This window comes from Colius striatus, chromosome 2 (assembly GCF_028858725.1).
Source record: "Colius striatus isolate bColStr4 chromosome 2, bColStr4.1.hap1, whole genome shotgun sequence".
NCBI lineage: Eukaryota > Metazoa > Chordata > Aves > Coliiformes > Coliidae > Colius > Colius striatus.
This window is the reverse complement of record NC_084760.1, coordinates 121,143,217-121,156,289: the sequence shown is the minus strand read 5'-3', so window position 1 is coordinate 121,156,289 and position 13,073 is coordinate 121,143,217. Positions and strand designations below refer to the sequence as shown.

Sequence of the window (13,073 nt, the reverse complement as noted above, 5' to 3'; positions counted from 1 at the left end):
GCGGGCAGCCCCCCACCGGCCCCCCGCCGCCTCCCGGACACACAGCGCGGGCAGCCACCCACCGGCCCCCCGCCGCCTCCCGGACACACAGCGCGGGCAGCCCCCCACCGGCCCCCCCGCCGCCTCCCGGACACACAGCACGGGCAGCCACCCACCGGCCCCCTGCCGCCTCCCGGACACACAGCGCGGGCAGCCACCCACCGGCCCCCCGCCGCCGCCCGGACACACAGCGCGGGCAGCCCCCCACCGGCCCCCCGCCGCCCGGACACACAGCGCGGGCAGCCCCCCACCGGCCCCCCGCCGCCCGGACACACAGCGCGGGCAGCCCCCCACCGGCCCCCCGCCTCTCCTACCCACTTATTCCCCCACCCCAGCCTCTCACACCACGTCTCCGTGTGCGACAGAGCTCTTTAATGGGCCCGGAGAAGCGTAGAAAGGGTTGTGAGACACAGCTCCAGCTACAAGGAGGAGGCGTTTCAGAGCCTGCTGCCTCCCGCGGCGGTACACAGCCAGCACAGGCACGTACACACCCGCTCTGCCCGGCACGGAGAGGGGGGGCTGCTTGCAACGCTTATATGAGACTGTACATGAGAGAAAGCTCCTTTACATGATGAAGCTGTTCTAGCCTCAGCTGCTCCTTCCACCGTGTAATCTGTCCCATGTGCACACAAGAGCTGCTTGGGAACACGCTCCAGCCCCACGTAGCCGAGGGTTATTCTCCTGATCAGCTGCCAGGCACTGCCCCCATCAGGCAGCACTCTCAGAGGTCAGATTACTAGGGACAGGAGCAGAGAGGGGCAAGTTTAAGATCTCTTCAAGTGAAGGGCCTTCGTCCTCAAGGGGTATCTCTGCCTCAAACATACGCTGGAGCAGAGCATCAACCGTCCTGTACCCTGCAGGTGGCCAAAAAGAGAGTCAGGGTAAGCATCCAGTCCTGTTCTTCAGCAGAAGTGAGGCAGTGGCTACCTTAAGGCAGCTCCTACTCAAAGAAGTTCTTATGCTCCCACTGCTTTACACCACATAGGTGAGAAAACAAATGTCCCCACTGCTGTTTGCTGGTATTTTACCCCCTCTACTGTTAAGCACTGTGAGCACTTGTAAAAGATAAGACAATTGTTTTAAGGTTTTAAACCCCTTCTATTCTCCTGTGTCCATGCTTGCCCAGCAGCTGCCATGCTGAGAAACATGAGCCTGGGAAACTGCTAAGGTACAGCAAGAAAGCCAGTAGAGATGCAAAGGAGCATATATTCACCATTCAGGAGGAATGCAAAGTGCATAGAGGAAGGAGTACAGAAGACAGACTTCTTGGCCACAGCAGGACCCTCAGCCACCAAGGCAGTGTCCTCTAGTGAAGACAAACGTGTACAGGAGGGCTGAGGATGAAGAGAGGAAAAGAAGTTGCTACAGAAGCAAACAGGAAACAGCAAACATTAGAGCATCCACACTCCTCTCAAACCTCCAGCTGGTTTCTCACTGCTTTTGTAGCCCAAAGGAAGCAGCAGCACGAGGAAGCTTCCCCAGAGCCATGGCTACAATCAGGGACAGTTCGGAGTCCTGGCCTCTTAAAGAAAACACTGTAGGGCTGCACTTACTTTTGGAGGCAATTTTAAACACCAGCCCTTTAAACTGTGGCTTTGTTGCACCTTCTCCCTCCAGGTCCTGCTCTGCACTCTCCATGTTATCGAGGAGCTGTTCATCCTGGAGCTCATCCCTGCACGAGAAGCACCAGAAGTTAGTTGGGAGAGGAGGGCACATCCTACCCCCAGGGCCCACATGTACCCAGCAGCAATGGATTCTCTCAGGCAGGGCAAGCACCAGCCATGGCGTTAGTCTCCAGCATCTCCTCCCATCCTCAGGGCAACTGCCCTGGGCTGGAAGAGCTCAGGGAGGCAGCTGTGAGGCCAACACAAGCAGCCCTCTGCCAACAGCTAGGCCAAGCCTGCATGGTCGTGACAGGTGAGCAAGAACTTTGTGACAAGGAAAAGGAGTCTCAGCTCACACCCTGGGACAGGGGCTGGCTTTCCCCTCCAGTCCCACATCCATCCAGCACTACCCTTTTCAGGAGGCTTACTCTTGAACTCCCATCCCCAGCTCCTGGATCTTCTGTTCAATGGCTGTTTCTACTTCACTCTTCTCTAAGGAGTACTCCACAAAGAAAGCTTCCAAGATGAATGACACAAAGATACTGAAAGAAGTGATGAGCAGTTAGACAGAAGCATTTCCTTACTGGCCTTCCCCCTGCTTTTGGGCATCAACTGCCTCAAGATTCCCCAGCACTCCCATCCCTCCTCTCTGCGAGCTCTAAGTCAGGGCAGCACACAGGGGAGGTGAGACTCCTCTGGGACAGATGCCCTGCCTGTCTGGGCAGGGGACAGAGCCTTTCCTTCCCTCCAAGGCAGAGGAGAGCACACCAAAACTTACTTGACAATAATTATCACCATGACGATGTGGAAGGCAATGAAGTACAGCTTGGCAGGCTGCACCGTCACGTTGGCAAATCCAGTGGCAAACAGTGTGATGGAGTTAAGGGCAAGAGGGCTGCAGGAGGAGAGCATCTGGGCCATTGTATCCTGACAGTAACAGTATCCTGACTTGGGCTTGGCAAGGTGAGGGGAGGGCTTGGACTCCAGGAGCTTAAAGGGCTTTTCTAATCCAAACCCTTCTGATGGTCTGGTTTTGCTGTAGAGGAGTGCAAAGGGAGGAACCAGATAATGCTGCCCAGCCACAGGCTCTGCACAAAGCCTCTGCAGGGCCCATTTCTCTGCTGTCTCAGGTACAAAGGGCAAAGCACAGACCACCCAGCTTTGGTTTGGACCTTCCCTCACAAAGGATATCGTGCCACTGGTTGACTACAGTGAGCTCCATCAGGACAATGAAGGATGATGCAAAGTTGTTGAAGTTGTTCTTGCAGTATTTCCCACGAGCAAAGAGAGAATCCTTGAGAGCTGGGTTTCCACATTCCAGGGCATGAGGAGCATTTGAGTTTGCAGGGAAGAACTGGATTTTGCCATGGAATAACTCCATGCCAACGATTGCAAATACACAGTACACAACCTGGGAAGAGAAACCCCCATCACCAGCTTCCCCAGGCAGCTGCAAACTCCAAGGCAGGTTTAGAATTACCTCGGGTTTCCCAGTTTCTACAGACACAGCAAGCTGCTGAGGAGCAGTCCAGAGTCCAAGAGACCCAAGACACTCAAGAGCAATTAGCAGGCAGGAGTAATAAGCCAAGAACTACAGCCTAGATCCACAGAAATGAAGCAGTCTCACATCGTATCGGAAGTTACTTTTAGGAAGTTATGTGAGAAATGGGGTTTTCATTCTGCTGCCTGCCCAAATGACAGTTTGATTCCTTACAGTGTGATGCCCAGATGTCACACAACACCCTCACTGCTTCCATGGAGCAAAGGAGACTGCCCTGACCCAGCAACCAGCAGGAACCCGACCCCTCTGCACACATTCACACCTGCCTTGAGCAAGAATGAAGCAGACACCCACAGTTTCAAAGGCCTGCCACCCAGAGGTTTGCATTTATCCTCTTGGGAACAGCATGAGCATGAGACCTCAGGCATATCCCTGTACAACTGGAGTGCTTTGAGCTGAGACAGCAGGGCTTCTTACCAGGGTCAGCCCGCCGAAGGTCAGCATCGTGGGTACAATGTTTATCAGGGTGTTCATGATGACGCGGAACCTGCAACAAGTAACTCATGGCAGCATCTGCTGTGGGGAGGCTCAAAGCCCACACTCACTTATCATCACATCACATCCCATCCAGCATCCTGCTCCCCATGAGTCCTTGTATAACAAGTCTCCAGAGAGGCTGTAGCAAGAGGGCTGATCCCAGGCACGCTGCGACAAGGCTCTGGGGTGCTTTAAGTGGCAAGGCTCAGGCCAAAGCAGCCACACAGAGCAACACAAGGTGCTGTCTGAGCCAGCTTCTGACACAGCCTGCCCCCCAAAAACCCCACTGCTCTGTCCCATCCTCCTCATTACCTTTGAAAGCTGTCAACGATCCTTATTAGCCTGAGGACCCTGAGGATGAAGACAATGTCCAGGATCTGTTGGCTGTTGTACTTTGTGGCTGAGAAAGGAAACAAGAGGTTTTTGGTTATAAACACGAGCAGGGAAGCACAGAGACAGAGCATGCTCTTACTTTTGCTATGATTATGTCCTTGTCAAACACTATTTGCTACAGTTTAGTTCTTAGAAACCCTGTGGGAAATTCATTGTCACAAAGCCTCCCAAGCCCGAGGAGGGGACAAAAGATGACTCCAGACCACCGAGTTTCCCAGATGCATGCAGACTGCTTAAGCTGCACTTACTCGACTTGAGGGTGGAATTGAGTATCGTTGCAGTCAGGGCAGCAAAGATGATGAGGGTATCAAACCTAGCACGAGGGAAGGCAGTGCTGTTAGACTGGTGGCGACAGAGAACGGGCCACGTGGCAGAGAAGTAGGGACCCCTCTTCCTCCTACCTGTGCCAGGCAGCCCTGCATCACCTCAATCTGTTTGCAGGGTGGGAAGGTGGGACAGCTTTTAGCAAAATGCTTTCCCCTGTCAAGTCATTTTCTACACGTGCTGCAGGGTCACCTTTGAGTGAGTTCACAGAGCCAGGAAGGAAGAGTAGCCCAACAGAGCCAAGTTAGGCCAGGAAAGCACACCACGTCCTCTGAGGCACAGGATCATTTTAATGACAGCCTCTCACAGGAGTTAGGCAGCTCATCTCTCCAAGAGACTTTCAGCTCTTGAGGAGCTGAACACAGGCCCCGCACGCCACCCTTCACACAAACACTCATCCCACTCACCAGTTCCAGAACTGATTTCTGCCAAAGAACGCCCTGGGTTCGTAAGTGTACACCTTCAGGAAGATCTCAATCATGTACAATGCAAGGAAGACCCACTCTGAGTAAGAAATGAAAGGTATCTCCTCGTCCAGAGCAATGAAGACGGCATTGATTAGAATGATCACATCGTAGGTCCAAACAAACGCCCTGCAGGGACAAAAAGAGGAACCAGGTCACCGCTCCCACCAAGGCAGAAGTTGCACAGCTGTTTCAGGAGTTCTTTGCCAACCCCCTCTGGCACCCAGAGCAGCATTTGCCTGCAGCAGCCCTGCCCTGCAGGCCTGTGAAGGCTGAGGCTCACCTGTGCCTGACCACGGCGCGCAGGAGGCGGCTGGGCGCCGAGCCGTACACACGGGGCAGCCACTGCCCCAGCGGGTGCCTGCGCATCCGCAGCGTGATCACCTGGATGTTGAGCAGATCTGCCAGCTGGACAAAGGACTTCTTGTCTGCAGGAGGAGACAGCACTGCACGTCAGTCTGCTGCCACTACAAGCAGACAAGTGTCTGCCAAATGCAAGCCTAGTTGTGCACAAGCTGCAGCAGTCTGGACTCTGTATCTGTTCAGTGGGAAAAGCACATGTGCAGAGTGGCATCCACCACAGAACAGGCTGAACTCAGGGCCTGAGCAGCCTCTCTTGCCCTACTCCTGGCACAATGGCTCAAGTCCTTGGTCAACCACCAACACAAAGACAGACATAGTTTAACGCAAGGAGACTGACTCATCTCTCCCATCCCCAGCAGGAACAGAGCAAGAGGCTCCAGAGGAATGTGTGGGAAGCCAGGTTGCTTGAAGGAATCTGATAAGAAGGGAGGCTCTCCTCATCCTGTGCTGAGAACAAAAGGTCTCATTCTCCATGGCAAGTTTGACCTGATGTCAAATGGCCATGACGAGCTGCCCACAGTGTACATGACACAGGCCACAGCACAGGCAGAACAAGCAACCTTTCAGGACCTGAACAAGCTGGAGGGGCCTGGAGTCCCTCTAGATCCATTAGAGACCACAAGTCCTGGTGCCAAAACCCTTGAAGCATCAGGCTCCCGTGGGCCCCAGCTCCTCCCCAGTCCCTCGAGCACAGCAGCGTCCCAGCACTCACCTACAAAACCCTTCTGCTCCTCGTCCGAGATGCGCAGCAGCAGCTCTCGGTGCGAGCTGCTGATATCTGGAGCCACCAGCTTGACCAGCTGCTTCCAGCGAGCTTCTCTGACCACCACCCCTGCTCCCACCTCTTCCTTCAGGAGGTTGAAGGCCTCTATCATCTTGCGGCGCTTCATGTAGGCGAGCTGGCGGATCTCGTTCTAGAGAGAGCACCGGGGTTCAGGCACCTGCAGGAACCCTTCCCCCTCCTCATTTTCATGGCACAGAGATATAGGAAGGGAGTCACAGGAACACAGTTGGAGTGGTGTTAGACACAGAGTACAGCGCAGTCAGTGGGGGTGAGGAGATGCTCTTTCACAGGCAGCCACACACAGCACAGCGCTCTGGAGGGATCAAGAGACGACTGCTGACAGGAGATGCACTGAAACCCGGAAGAAGAGACAAAGGACAGTGTCTAACAGGAAGGAGGTGACAAAGATCACAGGATCTGCACGTCCACAGCTCACAGAAACAAAGAGGATGTGTCCACAAACGCTTCCCATCCCAAAGTGAACCCTGGTGCAATCAGAGGAGATCCTCTTCTGCACAGGGCTCTAAGCAGGCTAAAGAACCTTATATCCTTGGGAGAACTGCTTCTGGGAAGACTTAGCAGACTGCTTACTGAGAAAGAGCCAGTCCCCTCATGGGAGCTTGCAGGAACTTCCAGCTCTCAGCCTTTGGTCACAAGCACCAGGCTCTGCCTCCTCACTTTGGGTAGAAGCAGCAAGAGTTCTTATTTACTTAGACCTCCTACTACTCTGCCTTAAGAGCACACGCCGTGGCAGGAAGGGTGTGCTGTGTGCTTATAGTCACCTGGAAACAGTCTCCTGCAGTGGACAGTGGTTTTGAGACAGGACTAAGCCTCTACCAGCAATAATGCAGTGACATGTGCATCCTATCTGTTGTTACTTCTTGTGTTCACAGGACATTTCACTGATAAATGTTACAAGCAGAACTCCCAGCAATCCACACGATACAAAAGATGGACCTGTGCTTGTTATCTGCAGAGCAGTAGCAAAGGCAAGAAGCTGTAGCCCCTTCTCCACCCTTTCCAGAAGCAGAAGCTTCCCAAGGGGAAGCCAGATGCTTCCTTACAGGATTATCTAGAACAGCAGGCAGTCACCAACCACAATTCAACCCTTCCAAGCATTACCTTCAGGTGTTTCTTGTAGTTGTTGTACACAACAGCCAAGAAGAGAGACATGAAGATATAAGTGTTGATGATGACAAAGGCAATGAAGAACAGGGCATACCACGAGCTGAAGTCAAATGCTGGCATCCTAGAGAAGGGGAGAGAGACTGCCAGTAGGAGCAGGACAGCAGCAGTCCCCAGAGCCAGCCTCCGAGCTCAGCATACATACATGACATCCGGGCTGTTTGCTGTTGTCACCAGCACATAGAGGTCAAACACAATCTCTAGGTAGTTTCTGAAATAGGGCAAGCCTTCTGCTGTCTGGAGGTTCCTAACAGGAAAGGGACAATCTGAAGTTAAACACAGAGATCACATGTCCCACCACAACAGCTGCACTTATCAGCAGTGCTTGTATTCACTAGGAATTGTTTGGAGTTGCCAGACTGCCTCCAGCCCAAGAGCAGTGCACACATGCTTCCCACCCAGCTCTGAGCAAAACAAGCATTCACACCTCTCACCAAACAGCTTCAAGGCCATGAGGGAAAACATGAGAAGGCTAAACATGAAGAGCAAGAAGACGTAGGTGATCTCTGGCAGGGTGTTGCGGATGCTGCGGAAGGCTCTCCGGATCTGCCAGGGAGAAGGGAAGCGTTTAAGGGCAAGTGCTACCTGGTTTTCCTCCCCTCACCATTCCATCCACATCAAATAGCTACATAGGGACAGGAAGAGTGGAATGCTGTCATCTGGCAGGAGAGATTCTAACCCAGATGTGCCAGCTCTGTTCCACTAAGACACGTGGAAGAGCACCAGGCCTTTGCTCCTCGTTCCCCTGAGGAGAGGACAGGAGAAAGCCTACACCACCCTGAGCTCAGCTAGCCAAGGGACAGAGTGCACTGGGGCACTGCTGAGAGGCTCTTGCTGCAGGGGACTGCTCAGGGACAGAAGCCCCTCATTCCAGGCCACAAAACACACAGTCTGAGTCTGAGAGTCCAACTGCTCCCTCCCCCAGGCCTCCACACCACCGGAGTTTATTCATTCAGAAGTCAGGACCAGAACGGTCTTGGGCAGAGGGGCAAAGATCTCACCATGACAAGAGGAATCAGAGTCCAAATCACCCATCTGGACTGCAAGTTCAGTTGCTGACAACAGCACGACACTTGTGCTTGTTTGCCTAGGGGACTCCCAGAAATAAGTAACCTGGCCCTGACCCAGGCAGACACAGTTCTTATCTGTGGCACTGCTCGTGTTGACACCTCCTGAGGACAACACCTAACTCTGCTTGCAAACAGAGGCTGCTCCTCCACACAGGCTGGACTAAGCACAGCCCAAAAGAGATTTCTCCCTCTCCAAGCAGTCTTACACTTTAAGAGTCATCCTCCCTAAATCATCACAGCACTGTGTTGAGTGAAGCTCTCACTCCAGCCCCAAGCACGCAGAGGGCTCTGGCCAGCAACAACTCAGCCCATGTGTACAGGGAGAAGCCTTTCAGTCCTTCACACAGAGCCCAAGCAGCACCAGTGCTAACACATCCTTTTCTCCACCTCAGTTTCTTCCTTTGGGCCACCTCTGAGAGAAGCTTCCACTCACCAGAACCTAAACTGCACAAAGCCCTTCTGAGGCACAGGGGATGCAGCAGAAAGCAGCAGGCTGTCCAGAGCCAGGGTGCATCCCACCAGACCTCCTCCTTACCTGGCGACTCTCTGCAAAGTTGATGAGGAAGATGGGCCTCACGATTCTTGACCATCGAATGCTCCTCACGCTGTACATCCTGAGCACTGCGTATATGGCCAGGTCTGCCAGGGACAGCTGCAGGAGCACAACGTTGGAAACGAGTCTTGAGGGTGAGGACAACAGGCTTAGCTGAAACAGGAATGTCCCTTGTACACTGGGACTGTGTTACCAGGAAAGCAACAGGAGCAAAGAGGCGCCTCAGCCTCGGCCACACTCACCAGGACCGCAGCCACGATGCAGATGTTCTTGGTGTCCTTCCAGAAAACACTGCGAGGGGTGACTTGTGCAAAGTGTGTCAGGCGGCCAAAGAACACCAGAAGGCACAACACCTCCACCAGGGAAGTGACCTGCACAGAGAGAAGGGGCCCACATCAGGACAACCAGGAGCAGCCCAAGCCCTCTTTGCACAGATGAGGGGGATGTTCAGGCTGGGGTATGGGCAAAGAAGAATACCCAGGCAGAGTCAGCATAAACGTTTTGGCAGTGGGTTTTGCTGGCAGTTGTTTTACAGGCTCACATATATGGTATTGACACACAGTTTCAGGCTTCCTTTTGTGAAATCCCCTGCCATGGGCAGGTCAGAGCCAGTAAATTTGTACTTGGATTGAAGGAGCACATCTCTTGTAAACACGCTCGTGCAGAGCAAACAAAGGCTACAGAAAAGTCAGTCCTAAGGGCAACGCTCTGCTTCTGCTTTCAGACAAGGAGTCTGGACTTGGGTCTCAGAGAGGGCTGGAGTCATTCTCTGAGGTGCAGAGAAGCAACATGACTTTGTCTGCAGGCCACAATGGCTCCCACAGTCCCTGGCTAGCTCCTGGGCTCTTTTGTGTTCCCATTTCAAAGACAGCAACAGAAATATCAGCATCAATTATCTCACACCTCTGATAACCAGCTTCAAGCCAGAAAGCCTTGCTGGCTCTACCAAGCACTACACTACCTGTAGTACACTACTCAACACAATACTACTTGTATTGCTGCTTCCACACTGAAAACTTACCAGGAAGGGGAGTGGATACACTGCAGGTTCTTCAAACACTGCAAGGGACAGGATGAGAAAGATGAAGAAGTAGGTGGCTGTCTGCATCATCCAGTGGTTGTAGAGGTAGTAAAGTCTGGGGAAAGAAAGTGGGGGCACCGTAAACAAAGGCCTCAGTGCTCATCAAACTCATCTTGGAAGAACACAGGCATCAGTTTAAGACTGCAGCACACAGATTTGCCAAGGCTGCTTTGCTTTTGTGTTTGCCTTGTTCCTGAATTTGAGTGCAAACTTCTGCTAAGCTCAGCTATCCCCATGACACCTGATTAGTTATCTAACACCCCTTCTTTGCCAGTTAAAAAGCAAAGAGATAAGAGAAGCCATCAGAGAGAGGAGTGGAGTTGCAAAATGAACTGTTTTTTGGTTTAACACAGAGCTTAAGCAGAGTTCTGTCCTCTCTGGCAGCAAAACCTCTGCTGAATGCTACCAAAAGCTACAGACACATCCACCTCTGAATCTCCCACAGGGCTTCACATGATGCCACACACCAGTGGCTCCTTTGGGCAGGAGCAGAGCTGCAGAGCACACAGCTTCTCTGCCAGTATTGCCAAACACTCATCCCATCTGCCCAGTAACCACATGCACAAAGGCTGTGGGGCAGGTGATGACACAGAGGATATATTAGACCCTCAGTACCAGGTAAGATCTGCTCATTTCCAGCACCTGCTCCGTGCACACAGCCTGTTTCATTACAGCAACGCTCCTGCTCACATCCTTGGGAACAAACACACCTAATCCTACTTGTGTCTCCAGGATCCCCAAACCACCTTATTCAATAAAGACATGAGAATTAAGGGATTTGTGGGAGGGACCCAGGGGTCACTCATGCTCACACATGGCCTTGCTAGCAGTCTGTTGTGTTGCTTCTCCCTTCTCCACTAGCCACCATTAGTTTTACACGAGGGAGCAGCTTGCCTAAAGCAGCCCAAAGCTGAGTGAAGTCACCTCTCTGAAGTTGCTCAGCCTCTTACCATCACCTAAAACTTAAGAGAGTCCCTGTTGCAGGCAAAATGGCCTTAAGCAGAATTCCCCAAGTCATCATCAATTAACAGAAGCTTTTAATGACTCCTGCCCCAGCAGCTCTTTCTGAAGCACCCCTGAGCAGAGGTGCCAGACACTCCTTTGACTAGCTGAAGCTTTGGTGTTCAGAGGGCTGGTGTCACCCATTGCCAAATGACCAGGACCACTTGGCACCAGCTGTTCTGCCCCAGGCCAACCCTCCAGCCCCTGCTCCTGAAACCCTGCAGCTCACCCCCAGCACTGCCACACTCCAGCACCCCCATCCACACAGCTGAGAACTGACCAAGCTTCCCAGACTCTTCATTCCCACAGAGTGCTACAGCTTCAGTCTTGAAAGACTCCAGTATCTTTTCTCCCTCTGGCAAAAACACTCCATAGCTTTTGTTTCCTTTCCCATCCTCAACATGTAGATGCACTAAGCCCCACCTGACAATCGTTTTGCAGCTGAAACCCAGTTCTTTGCATCCCACTGACCCAACTTTCTCAGCAGCCAGCAAAGGCTGGTGCTGCCTGGTGCTCTTTGGACACAGCTGTGGCTGTCTCCCCACCCCAGCCTAGCTGCCCCCAGCGTGATGCTGGAGATGTCTGAGGGGACAAAGCCCTCCTTACCTGACTGCCTCCGGCGAGGTCTTAAAAGGAATGTTCCTGTTGTACTGAGCATCGGAGACAAACGCCGCTGCCAGCAGCAGATCCTGTGCAAGGGGGAAAAAGCACAAGACAGCCCATCAGGTGGTGGGGAAACCTGACATAAACTCCAAGTAGACCTCAAAGGAGGTCCCTTTCACCCAGGACCGTTATATAGGCGAGAAGCGGCACACGGGATGCCGTAGCTTCGCACACCCTCTCCTGCTATGGAGCCCCAGCCCGGGCGACCCCCATCCTCCCCGGCGGGACCCGCACCCCCGCGCTACCTGCGAGGCCGCCTCCGCCATAGCGCGGGCAGGCGCTGCTCCCCGCCGCGGCCCCGCCGCGTTCGCACGGGTCCGCCCCGGCCCGGCCCCGCCGCGTTCGCACGGGTCCGCCCCCGGCGCGGCGGAAGCGGGGGGCGGCGCCGGGAGCGCGGTCGGGGCCGCGGGGATGGGGCCGGAGGCGCTGCGGCCGCGGGTCGTGCGCTGGTCGCTGCTGCTGGCGTTCGCGGCCGGGGTGCTGGTGGGCTGGCAGGCGGCCCGCGCCCGCCGCCGCTTCCTCCGCTGGCGCCAGCAGCGGCTCCAGCGCCGCCTCGCCGCCGCGCAACAGCAGCTGGAGGCGGCCTGAGCCGGTGCGGCCCCGCTCCCTGCCCCGAGCCGCGGCCGCGGGAGCCCGGCGCCAACCCGCCCCTTGTGTCCTGCAGCGGCCTGGCCTCGGCGGAGCGCGGAGAGGAGCGGGATGCGCCCCGGAGCCGCCTCGGAGAGGGCCGGTGCTGCTGGAGGAGCCGCGCTTCTGCCGCCCTTCGCGTGACGAGATGCCGCCCCGCCTCGGACCGGCGGCCGCGTTCCCGTGCGCGCCTGGCCCCCGCCCGCTCCCGGGGCACGCTGCCCTGCGCCCGCTGCCCACATTAAACGTGCTCAAGTGCTGACCGAGAGCCGTGCCTGTGTTCGTTTCTCTGAGGAGCGCAAGGAGAGCCGCCAGGCGTGGGCAGTGAAAGAGCCGTGCGTGTGGGGAGGGTCCCGCTGGGCAGGTTCAACGCGGGATGCTTGTGCTTGGGGCTCGCCATTTCTTCTTGCCCGTGGCACAAGGAGCCGAGGAGGCGGCTGCAGGGGCTCCTCCGTCCTCTCCCCCCGACGGCCAGCTCCACGGGGCGTGTTTCCTTCGGTGGGAGCGAGGGGCTGCTCCCGCCTTGTGCCCCTTCCAGCGCGCCGTGCGGGTTTGAACTGCGGCGCGGAGCTGCACACGTTTGAGGGAGACACTGCCTGCTCCCTTCGTGACCACAAACCGCCGATCTGAGCCAAACGAGCAGCCCCGAGCTCCGTGTTTTCGGTAGAAGCGGGGCTGCAGTGCAGGGGCTGGGCTGTGTGCACCGTGCCCCGCAGCCCGTGCCCCAGCCCGCTGCAGCCGGCCCTGCCTCTGCCACGGAAGCGCCGACTTTCCCCGGGGTGGCTTTTGGTGTTTTAAGCGGCAAAGCCCGGGCACAAGGGCCAGGGGACGCCCCGGGGCGGGCCTGAGCGGGGCCGCGGGCCGGCGCTCCGGAAACGACGGC

At 55.3% G+C, this 13,073-nt stretch overlaps 1 protein-coding gene across 2 annotated transcripts; it reads right to left on the bottom strand.

The window, feature by feature from the left end:
• Window positions 1-421: 421 nt before the first annotated feature.
• LOC104551957 (two pore calcium channel protein 1) lies at window positions 422-12,975 on the bottom strand. 2 transcript variants are annotated; one of them, XM_061990533.1, is made up of 19 exons: window positions 12,454-12,975; window positions 11,507-11,589; window positions 9,839-9,953; window positions 9,060-9,188; window positions 8,800-8,916; window positions 7,622-7,740; window positions 7,340-7,441; window positions 7,132-7,258; window positions 5,938-6,139; window positions 5,146-5,290; window positions 4,806-4,991; window positions 4,323-4,387; window positions 3,994-4,081; window positions 3,622-3,691; window positions 2,835-3,054; window positions 2,422-2,512; window positions 2,072-2,185; window positions 1,593-1,711; window positions 422-893 (listed from the first exon to the last, which is right to left on the bottom strand). In XM_061990533.1, the coding sequence occupies exons 3-19, from the start codon at window positions 9,926-9,928 to the stop codon at window positions 748-750; spliced, it is 2,130 nt and encodes a 709-aa protein (XP_061846517.1). In that variant the 5' UTR covers window positions 9,929-9,953; window positions 11,507-11,589; window positions 12,454-12,975; the 3' UTR covers window positions 422-747. The 2 variants fall into 2 exon arrangements, with proteins under 2 accessions (XP_061846517.1, XP_061846516.1); XM_061990532.1 differs by lacking the exon at window positions 12,454-12,975 and adding an exon at window positions 11,809-11,880.
• Between the last annotated feature and the right edge of the window lie 98 nt (window positions 12,976-13,073).

What these genes read in the sequence shown, in the direction of transcription:
- LOC104551957 (XM_061990532.1), bottom strand. Translation starts at nt 11,829, where the DNA reads ATGGCGGAGGCGGCCTCGCAG. An exon ending in TGGCGGAGGCGGCCTCGCAG is followed by an intron (nt 11,590 to 11,808) that starts GTAGCGCGGGGG and finishes CCCCTTGCACAG; the next exon opens with GATCTGCTGCTGGCAGCGGC. An exon ending in GGAGCAGAAGGGTTTTGTAG is followed by an intron (nt 5,291 to 5,937) that starts GTGAGTGCTGGG and finishes CTCCTCCTGCAG; the next exon opens with ACAAGAAGTCCTTTGTCCAG.